The sequence below is a fragment of the Misgurnus anguillicaudatus genome, chromosome 2, assembly GCF_027580225.2.
Source record: "Misgurnus anguillicaudatus chromosome 2, ASM2758022v2, whole genome shotgun sequence".
Classification (NCBI taxonomy): Eukaryota; Metazoa; Chordata; class Actinopteri; order Cypriniformes; family Cobitidae; genus Misgurnus; species Misgurnus anguillicaudatus.
This window is the reverse complement of record NC_073338.2, coordinates 31,469,292-31,492,540: the sequence shown is the minus strand read 5'-3', so window position 1 is coordinate 31,492,540 and position 23,249 is coordinate 31,469,292. Positions and strand designations below refer to the sequence as shown.

At 36.3% G+C, this 23,249-nt stretch overlaps 1 protein-coding gene across 3 annotated transcripts; it reads right to left on the bottom strand.

Annotated features, from left to right (window-relative positions):
* Nucleotides 1–293: 293 nt before the first annotated feature.
* kdm4ab (lysine (K)-specific demethylase 4A, genome duplicate b) lies at nucleotides 294–20,445 on the bottom strand. 3 transcript variants are annotated; one of them, XM_073853382.1, is made up of 22 exons: nucleotides 20,240–20,444; nucleotides 19,317–19,469; nucleotides 17,553–17,728; nucleotides 17,360–17,474; nucleotides 17,076–17,269; nucleotides 16,931–16,980; nucleotides 16,733–16,836; nucleotides 16,496–16,633; nucleotides 15,663–15,883; nucleotides 15,460–15,572; nucleotides 14,930–15,348; nucleotides 14,291–14,399; nucleotides 14,039–14,211; nucleotides 13,726–13,910; nucleotides 11,814–11,895; nucleotides 11,605–11,660; nucleotides 11,071–11,179; nucleotides 9,453–9,641; nucleotides 6,623–6,793; nucleotides 6,412–6,531; nucleotides 5,736–5,828; nucleotides 294–1,586 (listed from the first exon to the last, which is right to left on the bottom strand). In XM_073853382.1, the coding sequence occupies exons 2-22, from the start codon at nucleotides 19,443–19,445 to the stop codon at nucleotides 1,446–1,448; spliced, it is 3,087 nt and encodes a 1,028-aa protein (XP_073709483.1). In that variant the 5' UTR covers nucleotides 19,446–19,469; nucleotides 20,240–20,444; the 3' UTR covers nucleotides 294–1,445. The 3 variants fall into 3 exon arrangements, with proteins under 3 accessions (XP_073709483.1, XP_073709481.1, XP_073709476.1); XM_073853380.1 differs by having other exon boundaries at nucleotides 15,448–15,572; nucleotides 20,240–20,443; XM_073853375.1 differs by having other exon boundaries at nucleotides 14,930–15,572; nucleotides 20,240–20,445.
* Nucleotides 20,446–23,249: the final 2,804 nt, after the last annotated feature.

Here is a 23,249-nt window from a genome sequence, read left to right as displayed (position 1 = left end):
AAAAACATGCATAAGGAAAATGTGACAATATCCCTATGGATTTCACCTGACATAAATAAAACACACTTGACCTGGTTGTGAGGAAGTTAATGCTTTATGCACATTTTGAGTCCGTTTTTAAAAATCTTGTTTTATGATGATAAATGCATAAACTGACAAGAGAAAGGTGAAACTTATCCAAAATAGTTTTTATGACAAATCTTAAACGCAACAGGTTGGGAAGCGACCGTAAGCTGGCTGTAATAGTAAACAAATCGCACAAATGAAAATAAGAACACCAAATAAACAAACAGTTCATAGGGATAGGAGACATTGCTTTTAATTTAAAAAATAAAGTTTTTAGCCTTAAATAAACAATGTAGATCCATAGTCAAAAGACAAACAAGATTAATGCCTACTACACAAAGACAAGGGTTCTGTGAATGAGAACGCTATATTCATCAAGACATTTTTGCAAAACTTATTTTAAAATAATTTAGGTGATTCAAATGAAGCAACAATCTCAGCACGCCTTCAGTGAAGTGCTTTAAGAGGTTGCCATCCCTGCCTTAGAAACAATAAAACTTAATGAACTTAAATGCACTGGTTTGACCATGACTAGTCACAGTTAACTCTCACCTGCGTTGGCATAGAAACGCAACTAAATAGTAGAAAAGTAGAGAAAGTTTTGCTTTAACGCATATAAATACATCTTTTTACAAACATCCGAGTTAAACTAAAACGCAATCATGAAATTGGCATTCTTAGCAAATTTATAAATAAAAACTAAATCTAAGATGTAGCTCCTGAACCCATCTATAAATGTGAACGTTTAAAGCTACAGTTTCAATAATGTCCTATCTTTACAGTAGATCACACAAAAAACTGCTCATGTACTAATAAAGACTAGATTCATCCATGAGATTCAGATATTGCGAAGCACGTCCAAACTGACGACTGAAGATTCGCCCGATGGTCTTCAAAAGGTCCATGTGCAGTCAGCCAGTGGGTCTGCAGGGATGTGATTAAAAAAAAACAGTTGAAAGATTACCACCATCTGACTGAAGATAGTGGGAGTCAAAGAGTCGTCCAACGCTCCCACTGAGCCTAAGCCAGTTGTGTGCTCTCTTAACAAACAAACACTCTTACACAACACATGCCTGATCTATTTAATCGAGTTAATATTTCTCATCTGTGCCCTTGCCGGCTTAAGATATTATTGTTCACAGTGAGAACACTTCAGCAAAAATTCATACTCGACCTAAAGGTCTAAAATTTGATCTTGATTTTTTTTTAAACAATAGGCTCAGTGGTGGATGTGTACTTTAAGTTGTATGATCGCGTGACATTTCGCTTGTCCAAAAGATGAAACCATCTAGTCCAGCTTGTTTGTTGACTGCTTTATTGTTAGTAGAGCTGGTGTATCGATATGCGCGTTGTCCACATAATTTGTGAAGAGTTTGTAATTACTCCATGATGGCTCTGTAGATGACTGGTTCAATGTAATCTTCCCTGTAGCGAGAGTTGATCACCCGCTGTCTTTTTGTGTCCTGCTTCACCTCCTTCTCTACAAACACTCCTTTGAAGCGCATGTCAGACGCCACAGACTGTGGGGAGAAACGACACTTGAAATGTTTATCTAGATTAATTAAAAGCAATTAAAAGTGAACAAAAACCCAGTATGTTAAGTCTTCTTTTTCAGGAACACTAGTAAAAACTGCAACATATTTCAACTTTTATTTCATTAAAATTTTTTGTTTATCTAAGATATTTTAAGCCTGACACATTGTACATGGGGTTATTCCAAAAAAACAGGTTATGTGACTAGCCGTTTAAGAGTAAGTATGCGAATATTCTCTGTTTTTAGTTCCTTAAATAGTGGAAACTTTTGAGGTATGCAACACCATAACAACTATCGCTATAAAGATAACCTGCTTCAGAGCAGGTCATGTTCAAGGTTTAGTTTATTTTAGTTAATGAAACTAAAAGTCTGTCCACATGAAGCCGCATTTAACTCTTCCCCCGCCAGCGTTTAAAAAAAAGTTGCCAGCACCACAGCATTTTTTAAAGATTTTCACAAAATGTTTAATGCCTTCCAGAAAATGTTCTTCATTAAATATAAACGACAAAATATATTCAATAAAAAAAGTTTTATCCCACCTTCATTTGTTCTCTTTATATCACCTCTCAAATATGGGTAAGTTTCTTCTAAAATTCCACATTTTGAGCAAAAAGCTGGGATAATTACATTTTTGTGAAAAACTTTTGATAGAGATCAGATTCAGAGCAATGATCAAAACATACACAGAGTTCTTACTGATGGCCCTAAGGGGTTGCTTCTGTGTTTTATAAGCTGGGTAAGCGCTACCTGGTTGATAATAGCGGAAATCAGATTGCCGGAAAAACTCGTCATTGGCGTTTTCTCTTAATTAGGGTTGGTTATCGTAAGAAATTTTCCGGTTTCGATTCCATATAATAAGAAATAGTGCACAATACTTAAACAAGTCCATTTGTGTTTATTAATCACAAAATATTTTAAATGTAAAGTGAATTATGATTAAAAATGTAAACGAGGATCAGATAAGTTTTTTAACAAACAAAAAATGCGTGTTTATATGTGCGAATTCTTTTTCGCAGGTGGCTGCTCGTCACAACGTCAAGCAATGCTTAGGTTACTTAGCAACGACAGACGCTTTGGAGCGTCCACGCGCTTTAAAGCGGCATGATCACGTTTTCCGTGTGGTTTTAGACGAGAAATGTTAAGCAATTGAGCATAATGTGCTTGACTATTTCGGTGGGTGCTCGAGCCCCGACATTTTGGGGTTATAATAATGTCTGCATAGCGCTGAAAACACATTCTGATGCTGTACTGGTAGTGCAAATTTATACTTTTCGCAACCTTGACCAAGAGAGAACATCTTACCTCCGCCTCCGAAACTTAAGAATTACGTGCGGTTCCGGTTCCTTTTAAAAAACAGAACCAGTTCTCGGTTCCCAACCCAACTCTTAATTGACGAGTTAACTCTGGGGTAATTGGTGGGGAAAGAGTTAAGCTGCATACGTACACTTTTTTTTATCAAATAGGCGTTTCGTCCAGATAGATCTGGCGTTTTGGGATTATGAATGCACCAGTTTTTAATTCGGGTCCCAGAGTGGATAAATCTGAAACCGACACCCTCGCGTCTGTGTGTGAACAGCCAATCTGTATATTTTAGCCCTCTCTCACAACGATTACAGAAAACACCCAGAAAAAAGTTTATGTTTGCTTATCCATGATCTCTCATTTTTTTGGATCTGAACATGCGCATGACATGCACACTGTTCTAAGAAGCTAGCGATCGTTCTCAGTTTCAGCATTGTTCTACATTATTCCAGTTTGCACACATTTCTTCTTGTGAATGTTGATCTATATTTAAAACCCCATGTCAACGAGCTGAAAAGTAAATAAGTACAACACCCCTTAAGGCACTGTTTCTGCCATTTGTTCACACCTTACATTTCTTGGAACGATTCTGGTGGTCTTTTTTTTATTTAAAAAAAATGATCAGATAGGGGAAGCTCTAGCTTCCTGTAGATGTGACCCAAGCTCGAAGGATGTCGGCTCATCTGGCACTTATGATAAGCAGGCGTGAAAGCACATATTCTGCACAATCTTATAATTTTAAAGCTTTTCTTTTCTTACATTTACAGTTGCAAATATTGATTTCTGTCCATTTCTATTCATGTTTTCTAAATATATATGTTTTAAATAAAATTGATTTTTATTTTGAACTGAATATATTTAATAGGGGATTTTCAAGCTGATACGTACAACTTCCGCTTTCAGTGATCTTTGTGCACGGCCACTTCCGGTGAATGACTCAATTGAAGAAATACAGATTAATTTATTGTTTAGTAATTTCTGTTAATATAGCTTTTATCGCTATAAACGTCACTTGTTCACTTTTGTAAGCGTATAGTGCTGAGATGCACCTAATGATGTTTCTACAAAAATTCTTTATGTAATATAAAACCCTGCTATCATGTTATTCTTTTGTTAGGGGCCATTTTCACATAAGATGGAAAGGCATGTCTAATTTATTATGATGCCTGTCATTAATCATATTGACTAAACATCTTAGACTCAAAGGAAAGTTAATACCATTTTATAGTAATTAGTTAATACTGTTCTAATTTATATTTATTTGTGAGAACACAAAACTTTGCAGTAATACCACATATTCATTTTTATTTTATTCCTTTTATATACAGGTGCTGGTCATGTAATTAGAATACCATCCAAAAGTAGATTTTTTTCTCTATCATTGGTAAGATGATTGGCTGTTTTCAGATTGTTTATGATGAAGTAGAACGAATTTTCGGGTGTTTGTGTTTCACCTCCTACCTCTACAATGGGTTTATAGGTGCACTGGAACAATCGTTTCTAAAATGCATTAAACTTTCGTTTACAAAGACGTGAAACTCACCGAGTGGTCAGGGGTGTTCACTGATATGCTCACACAAAAATCGCTGCAAAAGATGCTTTCCAACAGCTGTTTTAGTATTCATTGTTAACTTGTGGACCTATTTTTCCAAACGCATCACACCCGTATATTCTTCAGTTGAGAGCTTGAATAATAGACACTCCAGCCCAGTTGGTGGCGATAATCCACCTTTGCCAATTGCAAGAATAGAAACAAAGTTCCCGGCACGGAGTAATACCGTACCTCACAGCACATCTAATACAAGTCAATGGAGTTGGACAAAAACTACGATAAAACCTGTTGGAAAGCATCTTTTGCAGTGATTTTTGTGTGAGCATATCAGTGAACACCCCTGACCACTCGCTCAGTGGAAGGATTGTTCCAGTGCACCTGTAGACCCACCGTAGAGGTGGGAGCCAAAACACAAACACCCGAAAACCCTCAGGGCATCCGCACATGTCGAAACTTCAGTCAAAACCGCTCATCATTTCATCATAAACAATCTGAAAACAGGGCTCTAGGTGTAAAACACCAAACTTGTCCTTTAAACACAGCAATGTTGTAAAAAAGTGCCACATCATCCACTCCTAGACTCAATTCATTCAGGAATGTTTGTTCGACTTACAACAGAGCAGTGACATCTAATCTTTGTTTCAGTACGGTTGAGTTGTGCCGGAAGGGGCCATGCACAAAGTTGAGAAGTCCCGCCCACAAAACACGGAAGCGTAATAATCCCCTATTATGTTCATTATTAATATATCTCCAAATATCACTAGATGTATACATGAAAAACACACTCTGATTACATCAGTTTATAAATGTTATAGTGATGTGGGCAGGCACATAGTGTGCTTCATATCTCTGTGATACTTTCAGTTTCGGTTGATTGAACTAATTCCTAAACTGTGTTCTGGGACCGACACACCCAGACTAATCAATTATCTGATACAAGTTATCCCTGCTTTCAGGAAATATGCCCCTGGTCCTCTTGATAATGAGGAAGTAACAATGTGGCAATTTGACTTATAAATATGACATTATTCATATAGGAGTGAGAATGGCCTCCACCGTTTGTCACTTCTATTTAAGGAAAAACTGCTTTAATGCTGCTATCAAACATATTAAATTTATATTTGAATAGAAATGATGGTAAATACACAATCCTAACCATTTATTTTTTTCATAGATAATCCCGCTTTACAGTCAAGGCCTTGCAAAAGTTCATTTTAGGCCCTGTGTACTGCACATGCTGTGATTTAGTCTATGAAGGAAAGCTGTAAGTAAAACACTCACCAGGCGTGCCTTGACACGTTTGGGCAGCTCTTCATCTAAACTGTAAACATCTTCTCTCTTTACTGTAAGCTGAGAGTCATCTTCAAATTCCACCTGGTACATCATTTATAGAGCCGTTATATACTTTTTATATACGTTATAACAACAAAAGCCAATGTTATAAACAAATAAAGTCAATGGTTTCCAATGTGGTGCCGGCGAGCACCAGGGTGCCCACACAGAGTCTGCGAGTTGCCCGCCAAAGCACACTCAATTTTAATATGTAGTAATTACATATTTTTTACATTAGCTTGGTTTCTTCTGTGTATGATAACATTTTAAACAATGATAAAACAAAATATAAAACAATCAACAAGTAAAGCAAAAAGAATTTGAATAGATTATATCAAAAAAGTAGCCCTCCAGATTGTTTTATCCATTGTGGTAGGCAGCTCTTGCTCACAAAAAGTTGCAGATAAAGATATAGTGAATGTTCATGATGGTGCATGTTGCCATATTAAACTTCAACAGTATACAAAACACATTAGTTGCGTTTTCTGTCCTACAACAAACCCTCAGGTTTACACTGAACACTAAAAAAAATCATTTTGTGTGCATCTTCTTTGCCTCACTGTTGTGTTTGTTCAATCAACTCTAACCTACATGTTGTGCACAAGTGTGTTTATTGTCCTCTGACCTGGTACATTGGGATGATGTGTGCAGCCACGAATTTTGCTCCATAAATCAGGCCATCTGTCCAGAGCACCTGAACTACATCACCCTCCGATGGCGGGCCGAGTTGCTTGCAGTCCCTATTCTGGTAAATAAAGAATTGCTTCAGAACAGGATGTTTTTTTTTAGAATAGATCATCAAATAATCATTTGGGCTCATCTAGCTTCACACGTACCACTATATCCTCAGGAAATAGGTTGTCACTAAATGAGCCGTCATCAAAGATAACTTCATAAAAGGTGGCTTTGGTTAGCTCGACCACCTCACAGTGGTAGTATCGGCCGTTTTTGTGCTTGCAGATCACTTTTTGTCCATTCTCCAGCTCCCGCATAGAGGCCCTGTTGCGCTGAAGAGGACAACAATGCACATCAATCATTACACAACTTGTGCAGTGCAAATGTTAACAACAGTGCTGCTGCAGATTTAACACAGCTTCACATTGTTTATAATATGAAAGCGAACAACAAATTATTTTATTAATTATATAATATAAATCAAACACAGACACACTTAAAATTTATGTGGCATTTTGTAACAGACATTTCAAAATGCATCAAAAACTACAAAATATTCTACTATTTGAAATAATATTTATTTTTAATGTCCTTTCTAATGTTTATATAAACATAAATTCACAAAACGTTTCACTAAAGTAGTGATGTTGAGCAGTTGGCCACATCCAGTAAAATGAATGGGTCTCTATGGGCATCTGCTGGTCGAAATGATATATTATCTAAAGCGTAATTCTTTTATGTTTTTTTCTAAAAACGAAATGCCGGAATTCAACACCTATATCAATATCTAAAAACAATTTAAAACAAATTTAGATCAAAATTTGTCTGAATTTTTCATAAAAAATTTATATTTTACAGGTAAGCTATTGGTGTAGTTGAGGAATTGAGTGCTAAACAGGTACAAAAATACTTTATATGTCCCAAAACACAGCATTAATGTATAGATGGAAAGTAAACAAAAAAAATTATATATTATAATTAAAAATGTATATATTTTTGTAATCACTCTTAACTTCTGAGATCATTTTTACCCCCAAGGAACTCTAATGTATACAGGAAAATAGGGGTTTATGAGGGTTAAGTTATATGGTGATATTTATTTCCATACAAGACGTTCATTGCCCTTATATACTCGTCTACAACATGCAAAACATATGTACTGATTTGATCCATTCCTGTGTCCTGACCACCAGGCTAAAGATTTTAACTCTTTCCCCGCCATTGACGAGTTATCTCATCAATCTGCAATACTGCTACTATCCACCAGGTGGATTCCGCAACTTATAAAACCCGGAAGTATTGCCCTAGGGCAAACAGCTGTATGTCCGTGTATGTTTTAAAGATCGCTCTGCATCTCATCTCTATCAAAATTCCTTCACAAAAATGGAATTATCTCAGCTTTTTGCTCAAAATGTTGAGTTTTGATGAAACCTACGCATATTTGAGAGGTGATAAAAACAGAACACATGAAGGTAGGATGAAACAGATTTTTTGTTTGAAAGCAGAGAGTCTGTTCTTTTAATTCATATATTGTATGTTTATATATTTAAAAAGGAGCATTTTCTGGAAGGCATTAAACTTTTGTGAAAATCATGAAAAATGCTGGCGGTGAAAGAGTTAAACATCCTCCACACTTCTTATCGACTCTATTCAGTAATATCTAAAGTAAAGAACGTTTCATTGGACGGGCGTGCTGTGACGCGATTACGCGCCTGGCCCGAACTTTACTTCCGGTTTCTGTTTGTTTAATGGTCTGACTAGTTGCTGAAACTGAACTCTTAAACAAATACCTCGTCGAAAATAACAAATGTTTTGGTTTCCTAGGTAATCTATGTGTTGTTTATTTTGTTGTTATATAAATAAACTTCTTTAAAAGGACTTTGTGTTTATTTATTCTTAGCGAAGTTTACATGAAGTAATGCGTTTACCACGAAAGCTACTTGTTTATGTTGTTACTGCTGAAACCGTCTATACTGTTAAGTAAAAAATGAACACAGTATACTATGTTATATTGTTTATGGAGGCGGCGTTTTTTGCAGAAAGTGTCAATCATATGCAGAAGTAGCGGGTCCACCGCGCCCTGCAAACGGAGTACTGTATGTGTGAAAGCACAACGTGTGGTTGATGGATCCCACGGTATACATGGAATAATACGCACCGCAAAAGCACTGCACACATGTGTGCAGAAGGCTTAGCCACATTGTCAGTAATTTTATCAAGCGACAAACTACATTTAGCTTTGATTTGCCCTGCTGTTAGATTTAGACGTTGATGCATAACAGGAATTGAAGAAAAATATTCCATGCAACCATTTCTTTATTAACTAAGTCACATATAGGGGCAGTTTCCCAGATAGGGTTCAGATTAATCCATGACTAGGCCTTAGTTATATTAGGACATTTAAGTAGTTTTTACAAACAAATCTTACCAAAAACAATACTGGTGTGCATCTTAAGACAAAACAATGGCATTGATATATGTTAAGATATGTCAGTACAAGGAGTTTTTAAATTCAGACAGCTCAAATATGCATTTTAGTCTGGGATCAAGATAAGCCCTGTCCGGGAAACCACCCCATGACGTAGAAGGAAAAATTACACTTTTATGCAAGATTTAGGCCACGAAATCTATACATGTGTAAGAGATAAGAGAAAGGATTACCGGTTTTATTTAAATATAGGCAGAGCTTTCAACATGTTTACCTCAAGCAACATGTTCTTGTCAAGCATCTTATTTTTAACAGTGGGGCTTACATTCAATGTATGCATGTTCATACGTATAGTAAAAATGAGCAGTGAAAGAATCACTGAATGAAAATGAGTATGAAAAGAAATCTTTGTTATGTGACTAAGTCAGAGTTCGTGTCAGGACGCTGGCTTGGCTCGGCTCCAATAACTGCATTCAGTGACATTCAGAGACACTCTGCTATCTCATTCTTTTCACACTAGACCTTTTATTCTGAATGTGTCTATCACACTCTCGTATCCATACCTCTATTTGGATGTTACCCTTGTGTCTCCAGCAGGTGAAGTAGACGACGAAGGGCCAATCATCTGGGTGCATCTGAACCCCAGCAGCCTGTGCACATGTTGCATGAAAGGAAGTGGAGCAGCGCCCATGCGAGCACTGCACGCAGCAACCGGCTCCCCTTTTCACCCACTTGCGACAATACTGGCATTTCTGCAACATGAAAAAATTTATTTGCAAGATGTGGTTTAAATACAAAACTTCAGAAAAATCTAAATCTTGTTTAGGTTGAGCTGAATTAACACAAACATTTTAGCTTACATCAGCATATTGTCAGTATCAAAATCTCAGCCATTGAAATAATTGATAAGAGTTGCCAAGAATCAATTCTCAAATCTTTTTTTTTTTTTTTGGAGTTTCTTTGTAAAGTACAAACATCAGTAATATATGCAAAAAAATTTATAAATGAAAGTGTCTTATAATAACACTAAAACATATGCAGACAGTCTAAGCTATTGGTTTGTCTTTGCAAATCTGTAGGATGATGCAGGGTCTATGACATAGATGTGTGATGTACAACCAAATTTAATAACAAACCAAATATGGGTAAATAATGCTTAGAATTTTCAGAAGACTGACAGCTCAGAACAGCAACTTTATATTTATTATGCACTTGTATTTGTGCTTGCATTTACTTTGTCATAATAATAACACTGTCAGTGCTGCGGTTATACTTGGGACGTCATCATTGAACTTTTTTTCACAGCGATCAGCTGTAAAATGTTTTGGTCCTGTTTGGTCATAAGATCCCCTGGGGTCAATGTGTTAGCATGACAGAAGCTTGATGCTGTCGGGGGAACAAGCAACCGGCATTTTCCGTCTCCCGAGTGCCTCTCGCGTAAATTATTAGATGTTGATGGCTTACGTTTCTTTCCCGTCACAGAAAACCAACACATGTTTATCAATGCCATTAAAGTATTATTTTGTTTTTCTTTGTTTGTTGATCACAAAGTACAAGATGAGAAAAACTAAGATTCCGTGTGTATTCAACACGCCACCATTGTTTATTTACAATGCGTGGAATGGTGCGCTGTGATTTGTTGAGCAGATTTATTGCATTCTGGAGAAAAGGAGGAGTGGCCTTTATTGCGTTTTGGGAAAAAAGATGACAGAATAACACGGCGGATATTGTATTTTGCGTAAAATTAAGAATTTACTTTTAAATACTGATCTAATGTAATACTGATTTTGGTAGTAACTCATTTTTTTTTATGGTGTTTTTCATATATAAAAATGACGAAGATCTTAGACGCCAACACTCTTAATGGATTTTGCCTAAAAACCAGTATTAATTGGATTTAATGCCCAAGTATGAACGTATAGTACATGTCGAGAGCATTTGGTTACAATCATAGATATATAACCAAAACCATACCCTTTCACAATTTTTTTTTGCATTTTAACATGAAAAATAAACATTTTGTACGATTTATAAACTCAATTTAGGTCCCCATGGTGACAAGAGTCCCCATGAGTTGGTGTGCATTCAGGCTGAAGTGCCCCACCGGGACACAAAAACACGTGCACACAATTTGTTTCGTTTTTATATGAAAACACCTTTACAGTGTAGACATTCACTCACCAGCTTAAACCTCTGCAGTGGTATACTACTAAGATCAACAGGACTACGGTCTGCAATGTTCACAAAGCGAGCCTCCTGTACTGCCACAGCACAAAGCACGTGAACCCACCTAAAACACAAACACAGGTTACTCAGCAGGTTTCACCGGTGCCGGAGGTACAACCACCTTAACGTGGCATGCTGTCAGCTTCTGAGAAACTCAGTTCACAATAAGCCTTTTAGCTGAGAAGAATGCATTTATCTGAAAATGGTATGTGATAATTCAACCAAAAATGAAACTGCTGTCATCTTTTTCTCACTCTCATGTTGTTACAAACCTGTAGGAATGTTTTTGTTCTGATGAACACAAAGGAATATATTTTTAGGAGTGTTTGTAATTAAACTCAACGACTTTCATACTTTTATCCTACTATAGAAGTCAATTATGGCCTCTGATTGGTTTAGTTACAAACATTCCTCAAAATATCTTCCTGATACAGAATTTTAATTTTTGGGTAAATTATCACTTTAAGCAAGAGGCCCGTGGGGACTTACTTGTCATTGTTGGCCCTCTGCAGCGCTCCTCCTCTTAGAGAACATAAACAGCAGTCCTGGGGAAGAGACACAAACAATCTGTGATTTCACTAGCAATTAAAAACTCGAGTAAAAAGCTTGTCAAGCATGACTTTCAGACACGATAATGCCCTCTAGTGACGGCAAAAGTGCATTGCAGAAGTTCTGACTACACAAGCAATCCATCTTACCTGAGTAAGTGCATTAGCTTCACAACGGGAACACGTCCAGGCATCCAGCTTTGTGTCCTGAGGCACACCGTAACAACTTGTAAACAACACTTCAACTTAATATATTTTAAATATCAAATTCCACTTTTAGTTAAATGCGCAAAGATGCAGATTACTTGAAACATGAAATCTGTTTTAACAACATTAAGATTGCGGCTTAAATGGTTATAGGAAATCCATATTTTTTAGATACTGGTCACCATTTCATCTTTTCATGACATCACCTTATTGGAGTTCACGGCAAATTTCACCAAATAATATTTTCATTTACATACTAAGTGACAAGAGATTTATTGACAACATTTAACACTTTATTTTAACACAAGATTGTATTTGTTAACATTAGTTAATGCATTAACTAACAAACTAACAATGAGCAATAATAATGTAGTTTTTCATTATTTATTCACCTTTGTTAATGTTAGTACAATTTGTAGAATCTGCTGCTAGAGACTGCACGATCAAAACAATAACAATGACGTTGATTAATGACGCTCTGAAGCAGCGTGGAATGATGGAATTTGTTGTCTTTAACTAATCCGCTGATGCCCATTTATCAGACGGGAATGAGAAATCATGTTAACGGATGAGGGAAAGTAATTAAGTTTTATAAATGTTGCGTTTGATGACATTGTTTTATTTCTTTATCTAATGTTCAAAATGAAATTGTTAGTAATAGATGTTAGAGTATTAGTCCAATTGGATGGTGTGTTAACACAGCACAGAATTAAGTGTTCAGATCAACAAACTTACCATAAACAAGCGAGTAGCCCGAAAGACGCTATACACTAATGCTACGTACACACCAAACGCGGGGCATCGCGTTACTCGCTCTAGATTACTCGCGGGATTAACTTCGTGTCATGCAATTTCTTCGCTCGAGTTGAATATGTTCAACTTGGGCGAAGACGCGTTTGAGGCGAATAGCGCGTGTTTTTGCGGCAAACGTGCCGCCTGTATCGCGTAATTCGCATCGCCCCACGCAAGGATGCTTCTGATCGCGTCTTTGCATTGACTTTGTATGTAATCTACTCGCGCAAATCGTTGAACTCGCATCTGGTGAGAACCCACAGTAACACACATTAACGCAAACTCCAGCATTTGGCCACAACACTGTTGTCATGTGGCTTCTACATCAGTAAAGGCGGTAACAAAGGGTAACGTGGAAATTAACGTCATTGACAGGCAACTGCATTGCTCTGTGTCACTGTTTAGAATAATGTTTTCAATTACTTGTAAATTGCCAGAGATATTGTTAGTAATCAGCTGAACAAAATATATAACACTGGCCTAGTGGTTTTTGGAATATCTTACAAATTGTATATTTAATGCCAATACAATTGTTCATGGTAGCTCATTGTGCTTTAATGTTAACAAATACAACTTCTGATTTTCAAAGTGTACTAGTAAATGCTAAACTTAAAATAAAATTAATACATGCTGTAGAAGTATTGCTCATTGCTAGTTTATGTTAGCTAATGCATTCACTCATGTTTACAAATAAAACCTTATTGTAGGGTGTAACTTAACCCAGTCCCTTCGTGATGGATACAATTACAAAGGCAAAATTTGACATCTAAATGCAAGTTTACAGTACATTGTGGGATCATATCCGATTCCTAGGTCTATTTAAAATCAATTGTTACTTGTTATCCATGTGATTCCTTGTGAAATAAACATACCTTTACTATTAAATTACTGTTTTAACTATCTAAAATTTTGCCCAAAGTCTCCATTTCTTACAACCAAAGCCTCAAACAATTAGTAACTTAAACCTGATGTTAAAAAGATTGCATGTTTATTACAAAACAGTGGCATTTAAAACACAGTCAGTTGAAAATATTTCAAGAATTAAACAAAGTGCTTACTTGTATGTACGCGCACACTGCACACAGAGCAGCTGATGAGTCGACTGGTGCCATCCTGCTCCAGATGAGGGGTGGACAGATGTCCTTCAGAGCTGCTGGTGAAGCACATCTCTGGAATCAGTGGTTTGGTCCTCTGTGTGCCTCCTCCATCATCTGAACAACTGCTTTCACTCATGTTGATCACATCACTCTGTCAATAGCCATGATATTGTGTTAACAAAGTTACATACTGGACCTTTAGGTTTCTAAATAAAAATCTAAACTTTAAGTAAAAACTTGTAAGAGGAGTGCATGATCATGATGATGGCAATATCGTACCTCTTCGTATGTGTGAAAAAGTGTACACACTGCACAGTATGGGGGATGCCGACCCATGCGGAAGTTGAACTCCTTCTCAACTTCAAAGTCACGTGGTTTGCTTTGCCACATGGGAGCCAGGAGTCTCGCCCAGGGATCGGTTTCCTCAGGCTCAGGTGTTGGCTCCTGGATCTCTGTGGAGCGAAGGACTCAATGAGCAAAAACACAAACACCAATGGGATTACAAAATAACAGCATGCATCAGATACTAACCATCATCACTGGAGAGCTCTCTGAGCAGAGGATGCAAGCGGGGCAGCTTGCTGAGTGGCTGTAGTTTCCTCTTCATACTCTTATTTTCTTTCTCGCTTTCAATTTGACGCTAAAAAAAGCAAAACAGTAGTTGAATATCAGCTGCTAGTGTACAGGAACAACAGTTACATATGTAACCCGAGATGTTTTCATGTGTCAAACACAACTATGCAAAAAAGCATTTTGGTATGAATCAACATTCGCATAGAGAAGATATAAGAATTTAAAGCAAACAGTTTAGCACGTGTGCTTAAAAAGTCTAGAATTTTATGATATTATCCTACACTACACATTGAATAATATGAATATTTTTCAGAAAACTTCTTGCATAAAATAGATTCAAGCACATTTAATGACCTGTATCTATGCATGTATATTTTCAAAAACTCCCCAGGGCCTTGAATTTTTTCCCCGATTCATAAACCTTAAGGATTTCAAGGACCGGTGGGTACCTTGATTGTAGCAATTTAATAAACCATTTGTGATGAAGTTGTTTGTTTATTTTATTCACACTGTAAAATTTTGAACCCTGTATATGAGCACCTCATACTAGTTACACACATTTCAAATGCACACGCTAAAAGCAATGAAATAACCAACCTCTACTGTGTTTGGTTCCGGCGCAGGAGATTTTGGCATCACATCTGGTTTGATGTCTGGTTTGATGTCTGGTTCTTTGAGGGCTTCTCTAGGCTTCTCAGTGGTAAGATGTTGATATTTTTGGAGCATCGATCTGGCTGCATAGCTGTGGACCTGCAGAGCATCCGAAGGACTCAGAGTCCGATGAAAGAGAAGGCTTGCCACACCTGGCTTGGAGGATGTCCGTGGCACGGCTGACAGGCAGTGAGGAACTGATGCTATAGTTAGGTGATGTTTTGGGAAGGGGTGTAGACAGCCGGAGGACGGTGTGGTAGTTTTAGAAATGGAGGTAGCTGCATCACAACTTAACCTAACCGTGTCCTTTGCATGCTCTCTGGACGAAGTGGTTTTGACCACTGGAGGCGGGTCATCTTTCTCCTCTAAAATAAGGTAACAAAATGACAAATTATTAATTTTTTTATTTAAAATATTGCAATTCCAGTTAAAGAAAAAGTGTAAGTCGTAACTATAGTAAGCACCTCCATATCTACCCTTTTTGCCATATTCAGCCTCCTCCTCGTTTATTTCGCTCTTTGGAAGCACTTCCTCTGGTACATCCAGACAAACTCGGTGCCTTTTTGTTCCTATCCTCTGTTTGGCCAGACTAATTCGAGTAAAAAAAATTGTACAATTTTAGTATGCTATTTTTGGACATTTTTAGCATGCAAGCAGAAAAGAGAAACTGTATTTTCACCTTTTCTTTTGGCCTTCATTACTTTGGTTCTCGATGCAGAGTTCCTGAGCACCACTTTTTCCAGCCTCTCCACCTAAAAACTCAGCTGCCTCGGGCGTAGGCTTGGAGTGGTCAATGGGAGCATTGTCCTTCCCTGACAACCACAGCTCGTACCGTTCTGGCTGATACTTCCTTACGAATACATCCATGGAAATCTTCACCATGTCTTTCCTACAAGAACACTAAAACAAACACATACCAAGATTAAAAAAAGGTGGTGTATAGGCACTGCTGATAAAGCTTATTGGTACACAGAAACTGTTTTGCACTGTCAAAAAGAAGGTACAAAGCTGAACCTTTTCTGTCACTGGAGTGGTACACTAAGGGCGCACTGCTGCTGCTTCTTCGGTTGTGGGTTAAACTTGACAAGCTGCATCTTCATTGACAGTTGCGCTGCTACTGTGGTAACATGCGTGGATACTGCCTACCAGCGGTCTGCGCGTGTGTTTGCATGTCGAAAAAAGTATCAATGAAAACCGACGCGTAACCTGCGCCGTCGCGGCTACGCCATAGGACCTACCACAACTATAACGAGCACTTACTATGTGACATACATAATAATTTGGAATGCGGTGTGTTGTGTAACTTTGAACTATTTTGTACCCCTAAAATTTAACTGGTACAAAATTGTTCCTAAAGGTACACAAGAGGTATTAGGGTAAGACTTGGGGTATATTTTTGTACCCCAAAAATGTCAAAACCCATAAAGGTACAAAAGAGAACTCCAGTGACGGAAAAGGTACAGTTTTGTAATTTTTTTCGGACAGTGTAAGAAGCATTTTATATTTTTTTACCAGAATGGCTTGTTTTCCATAGTCAATCCATCTTCTGGTGGCAAAGTTGGTGGATTCGGCACAGTTGAAGCCATGGTTGAATCCTGCATGATAGCTGTAGGGAAAAGTCACCATAAATTCCCCAGCCTCTTGAGTGATCTAAAAAACAAAACCAGATTTTGACATCACAAGACAATCAGTGGGACACTCACAGTAATACAAAATAGTAATTATACATATGATTGTATAAAAACACACCTTTTCAAATGGAATGCCATACTTCTTCAAAATCGAAGGGGAAATAAGAGTCATCTTGTGCCTAAGAAATGCTTCACAGTTTTGTGAACTTCCAGGGAAAAATCCTGCAAAGTAACACAAGGTAATTTTTTTTTATTAAGGATGAGCAAAATAATTGTATGTAATACAATGAAAATCAGAAAGATTGTACATCTTTACCTTTGGCTAACCGCTCAAGTCTCTTTCCATGCTCTGGAGGTACGGAATACCTAAAAAAAAAAAACATTGGCACAGATGTTATGTAATTTTCCCAAAAAAGGTAAGTTTTCAGTCAGACAGACATAAGTTTTACAAGCAAACTTACCAGGACTTTGGCTCCCCGAAGTGCAAGTAATTAATGCTGTAGAGATCCATGTCTTCTGTATGCCAAGCAAAAGTGGTTTTCCACATGCCAAAGTAGAGGTAGGGTGTGGTCACTCCCTCAATAGAGATACCACTGTCATGCTCCACAGTGTCAAGTATAGTATTCAAGTGGCCCACATTCCATTCTTTTACACCCTACATAGCACAAGAAAAGACAACAACATCTTTATTCACAACCGAACATGCTCCAAACAAAAGTAAAAATTGCACTCAACTGCTACTCACCGGGTCATAAAGAGTACCATTTACATCAGCTCCGTAAATAGGGGGGTTAAATGTTAAATTTTTCCAGTACTTCCTTTCAAGCTCTTCAAAATCATCATATCGAGGGCTGCAAAACCTCAAATAGAAAGAGCAGATGTGGCTATCATTTATTTACACTAGAAAATGACCAACGGCTCAATCATATAACACTCACTTGTCACTGTTGGCCGTTTTGCGAAACTCTTTTACAGTCATGCCCTTTTTCTGGATGTTGTACTGGGTGAAAAGCCCTGACTGTCCTGTCACAACCTGCTGAATTGGCGCCGGTATTAACAGGTCATCAATGTCATCATATGAACGACGGGGCTTCCAGTTTTTTGGCGGGACGATCTGTTGGTAAGCAAGTGCAACAAGTTTGGTTTAATGAATTTTTTTACTATTTTGCATTATTGCAAAGCAGATTTATGGAAAATACACTTTAGCGAAAACAGCGAACACAGAAAAATAAAAAAATATGGAAAATAAAGAAATAAGGACAAATAAATCATAAAAAATTGTCAAAAAAAAGGTATTATTACGAAATACTATTATTTATTATTAAATCGTACAATTGGAGAATTTAGTAAGAATACGTTACAATGAGTACATTAGTATTACTAATTGTAGCAATAGAACTTTTGCGTGTTTGCAAACAGAGATGACTTTTTTTGTGGGCGGAGCCCAACTGGTGGCAGAAAGTGACAGCTCTGCAATAGCGGTGTGAAGTGTTTTAGCGTTAAACTGTGATTTTTATGGATCCGGTCTTCTGTCGAAGTCTTTTTCCCCTATATTTCTCTTAAGTGTAATGTTTCTTATAACGTTTTCACCAAGTTATGTTTAAAAAGTTTAAAAGGCTTGGCTACTGATATGTGTGCATGTATGTAATGTATATGTATTGTTCTTTATTGGTAAATCTATTATTTTTACAGTATGAATCGCTGAAGTACTTATAAGAGCAATACTATCATGTATTCTGTATAATATAATTTATTAAATATTTCATCATTTCCTGTTTTCAATTTCTTCCTTATATTTTTAGCCTACGTGTTTGTTCTAAAACTATTATGTTTACATACAAATTAATTTTTATAGGCCTGTTTATATATTATTAAAACTTTACCCCGTGTGTGTGTGCTATGTTTATATATTTATTAGTAAACATCATAATTTAGAACAAACAGGAAGAAGACATAGGCTAAGATAGAAGGTAAAAAGAAGTAATAGAAAACGAAAAAATATATAAACTTTAATAAATGGTAATATTATTGATATTATGAACTAATTCAAATCTTTAATCTTTCTAAATAAATTATAAACGTAACGTGATGAAAACGCTATAAGAGACACATAGAGGGAACAGACTTCGACAGAACTCCGGTTAACTTCTCTACTTATTTTCTATTCTAATTATTAAAAGATCTCCGAATGACTTCATCAACCCAGTTTGTCCGGTTGAGGGCTTTTTGCAACCATAAACACCTACGTTTATCTTCAAATGGTGTCTTCGATGGCGGTATACTATACAAATGAAGGTCTTCTATTTTGGCATTCCTATTCTGACACTCAACAGCACAACAAGACATTTTCTAGTGAGTTATATTGTTCGTTTCATTCTAATTCATTTCCACTGTTTTTCTGCCACCACATTGCGCACATGCGTAACTGTGACGTCGACTCGCAAAAGGTCTATAATGTAATGTCTACAGGGATAAGATAAAAACTTTAATGCCATAAGATACACAAGATTTACACTACTGTAACAATAATTGTGTCTATAGTATTTTAATTTGGAAGCTATATTCATAACAATATTAACAAAGAATGTGCTCTAATATTATTCATCACTATTTCAGTAACAAGCCACGCCAAAAGGGACGATTTATTTATAAAGACTTTTTAACTATGCTCATGGGGAAAAAGTAGCACGCTTTCTTCTAACCTTGGCCAGGCCTGCCTTGTGTGCACCTTGGGACTCCATGTACGCAATGTAGCGACTGAAGTTGTTGAACTCCTCCATAGTGGGGTAAAAGGTCATAATCCCTCTATAAGCAGGCATGTCAGAGGCCATCTTGACTGGCCGAGTTCTTAATTCCTGTATGACAAATAGGATTAGGAGGATTGTACTGTACAGAGGAAGGGTACAAATTTAGCATATGCATACTAATCCAGTCTAAAAGCAAAAACCTCAAATATGACAACAAATCAAGCCTACATTAATAAAAAAAGCACAATAATCTGTGGGATGACCTCAATGCCATTATTATATAAATAACCCAGAGAACATGTAAGTGTGATAAACACTTCATTTACATCACAGTCAAAATAACATATTTGACTTTTTGCGGTTTATTAAGTTCCAAAGATCGCTTTTAAGTTGTGAAACAGCAAAACATGTGACAAGGCACTTAGGAAAACAGGTTTATTTACCCAAAACAGAAACGAAACTCATTCAGTGCACACAATGCACGCAACGCCCATTATCAAGCCCCGCCCTCTATGCAGAAACACCGCTGCTGATTGGTCAAGACCAGCGTCTCTTTAAAAGTCGTGATGCTAAGCTAACAAGTTAGGCCAAACGTCAAACATTATTATATACAAAAGCATCGGAAAAGTTAATAAATCCAAACTATATGTAGTACACGACAGGATATTCGAAATACACGTAGTGTAAATGTTAAACAAAACGTATAAAGTGCATAACTAGGTAAACTAACGTTAGATGTTTGTTGCAGTAGTGAAAGTGGGACGGTTAGCTCTTCCGAGCCAGCAACTTTACCAGCAATCTGCAATCAATTTAAACTGCATATTATCTAAACTATGACTTTAAAGGATATAACAAGAACGTAATACACAGTCACTTACCAACTCTGTCGAAAAAATCCCTTAACAGATGGCTTATACCTTCGTTGATATGTTTTTAGCTAACAGCAGACGATTCTCATGACAATCCTCCATCACCGCTCGCTCAGTACGCATGCGTGCCCAGGATTTGTTTACTATCATTGGTCCACCCACGCCACGGTCACCATAACCAATCAGATCACTGTCACGTTTACAGTACACTACAGAATGTCAATGTCAATATGACAATATGACACCGAGTGTGCGACTGTTGCGTTTATGTATCTAAATCAGTAGTTTTACCGTTTTTGCCGTTGCGAATTATTTTAAAAGAGAATTATTTACAGACGATTTTTCTTGTTTGGATTATCTGTTTACCTCCACTTATTTTTATCTGATAAAATTAAAAATGCCTTCAGAAACGTCGTTCACAACACTTTAACGCAGTACCGCAATGTTTAGATTATGTGTACAAAGATGATGGTTTAATTTCTTTATATTTATATCATGTAGTTATCTAGATTCATCCCTAGAGGGGGCGCGAAAACACTTGCTCGACTCTGAGGTCAAACCTCTTTTTTTACAGTCTAATTTTATATACATAAGTTTTATATGCTATAGTTTTTAAAAATGTTATGTTTTCAATGCAATAAATGTGAAAATAAACGAAAGGTGTCTATTACAGCATTTATCTGCTTACATTGCATAGGTTTCCTTTAATTTATTGTTTTTGCAGCGTTGATCATAACAACCAATCACAGACGTGACTGTTAAGCCCATGGTTGTAAATAAAGTAATTCATAAACGCTTCTCAATTTTTGTCTTTGTAGTCTGTATATGGCGTATTAAAGTTAATGGTGTATTCATTAAGGGTTAATAACTATGATTACAGTATGAGGGGTAACTGTGCCCTCTTAAAAATATTTGGTGCATGTCGCCCCTGCATCAAGCTACACGAAGAAACGTATAGTAACAAAAGCGTTTATGGTATGTTTTTGGCCATGTAACACCATTCTTTAAAGTACCTGAAGTACCATGTAAAAATATCACATGAAAACTAGTATACAATAATATTGGGTCCTTTAATAATTCAGAAACATATTCAAATATCTTTCACTTTCAAATCACTTTCTTTCCTCATTAACACATGTAATCACACCCCTATGACAATGGGGTTTTGTTGTATTTCTTTTGGAAATGTTAGGCTAATACTTATAGGCTATTAAGAAATAGGCTATACCACACAAAATCACCCCCCTCCCACCACCACAGGATTATCTAAAGATAATTATATCTCAATTTCTTTTCATACACTACAACTGCCACAAAGCCAAAATAAACATCACCTCATGTCTCCCACTGTAAAAATTGCTGTAATTATGCAGCTGGTTGCCAGTAACTTACTGTACTAGAAGACTGAAAATGTTTCATGTACATTTAACTTTGAACAAACTGTTGCCAGTAATACCCAATACTGTAATTTCTACAGATTTTTTTTTTTAACAGTGTATGAAAGAATGGATTAAAAAATTAAGCCAGCATGAAAAGACAACTTCTAATATTTTTTTTTTTTTTTGAGAAGATATCATGCGTGAGTCTTAAAACATAATAAAGCTTTATTATAAATAATAAAACACATCATAAAGTTTATAGGAAACTGAAAAGCTGGTTATAAAGGAGGTGAGAGAGCACAAGATATCACAAGATAAGGGATGATGGGAGGAAAAGTACAGGTGTATAAAAGCTAATGCAGCTGCTTTAGGACTGATGGAGAAACAAGACAAGTGTGAGAGAGCACAAGAAAGAGATGAAGGTGTAAGAGAAAGAGAGTGGTCATCAAACTACTCTGAAGAAGGCTGCAGTACATGGCTTTTTATAAGGTTATTATGATGCTAAAAAGGACTGTACTGGTATATGCATCAGTGAAGTAAATATAAAATAGTGTAATATTAAAGGTATAGTTCACCCTAATTTCTTCATTATTAACTCACATTCATATTGTTTTGAACTCCAAATGTCTTCCTTTGTTTTTCAAAACCCAAATGCAGATTTTTTTTAAAAGTTATTTAACAATTTGAGTGGCGTTATTTAACACTTTTGAGTTAGTTAAAGAGTCTTCTGGTCACTGTTTTCTGTTGTTCTTCAGAACCCAAGACTTTTTGTCACCATTCACTCCCATAGTAACCAGAAAACCCTAACAACAAAAGACATTGCGGGTTCATACAAATAAATAATGATAAAGTTTTAATTACTGGTTGAACTATCCATTTAAAACCACTATCGGAAAGGTTCAGTCTAAAACTTAAATAAATGATTTGCAATCTAGATGTAAAACTTTTACAACTTTGTTTTACAAGACTGGATAAATTGCCCTGAATAAATTAATCTGCGACTTGATAAACTCTTCATCATAGTTCAGTAGATTGTAGATTATTACAAGGAACAATTACTTTATTTTAGGGCTTCATAATGACTAATCGCGACTAATCGTTTTCAAAATAAAAGTTTTTGTTTACATATGTGTGTGTACTGTGTATAATAATTATGTATAAATAACTAAACACATGTAGATGTTTAAGAAGTATTTTGTGTATATACATTTTTATATTTATATATATATATATATATTTAATCTATAAAAAAATTCTTAAAATGATACATGTATGTGTGTGTTTATATACATAATTATTAAACACAGTACACACACATATATGATGTAAACAAAAACTTTTATTTTGCAAACGATTAGTAACGATTAATCGTTATGCAGCCCTACTTTATTTATTGGATGAATGATTTATTCACTTGCGTCTTTGATTTGAAGAATGCGTGATTAAAAAACTTTGAATAAGCATAAACTTATAAATAATATTACAGTTTTGCTATTAGTATTCCAGCTATATTCTAGATGAGTCATCATTAAAACCTGAAAGCAAGTATAACTGGTTAAGTCACAGAGAATCCAATGATGCATTGTTGATGTAGACCTTTTATGGAACACTTTACAATAAGGTTGTATTTGCTAACATTA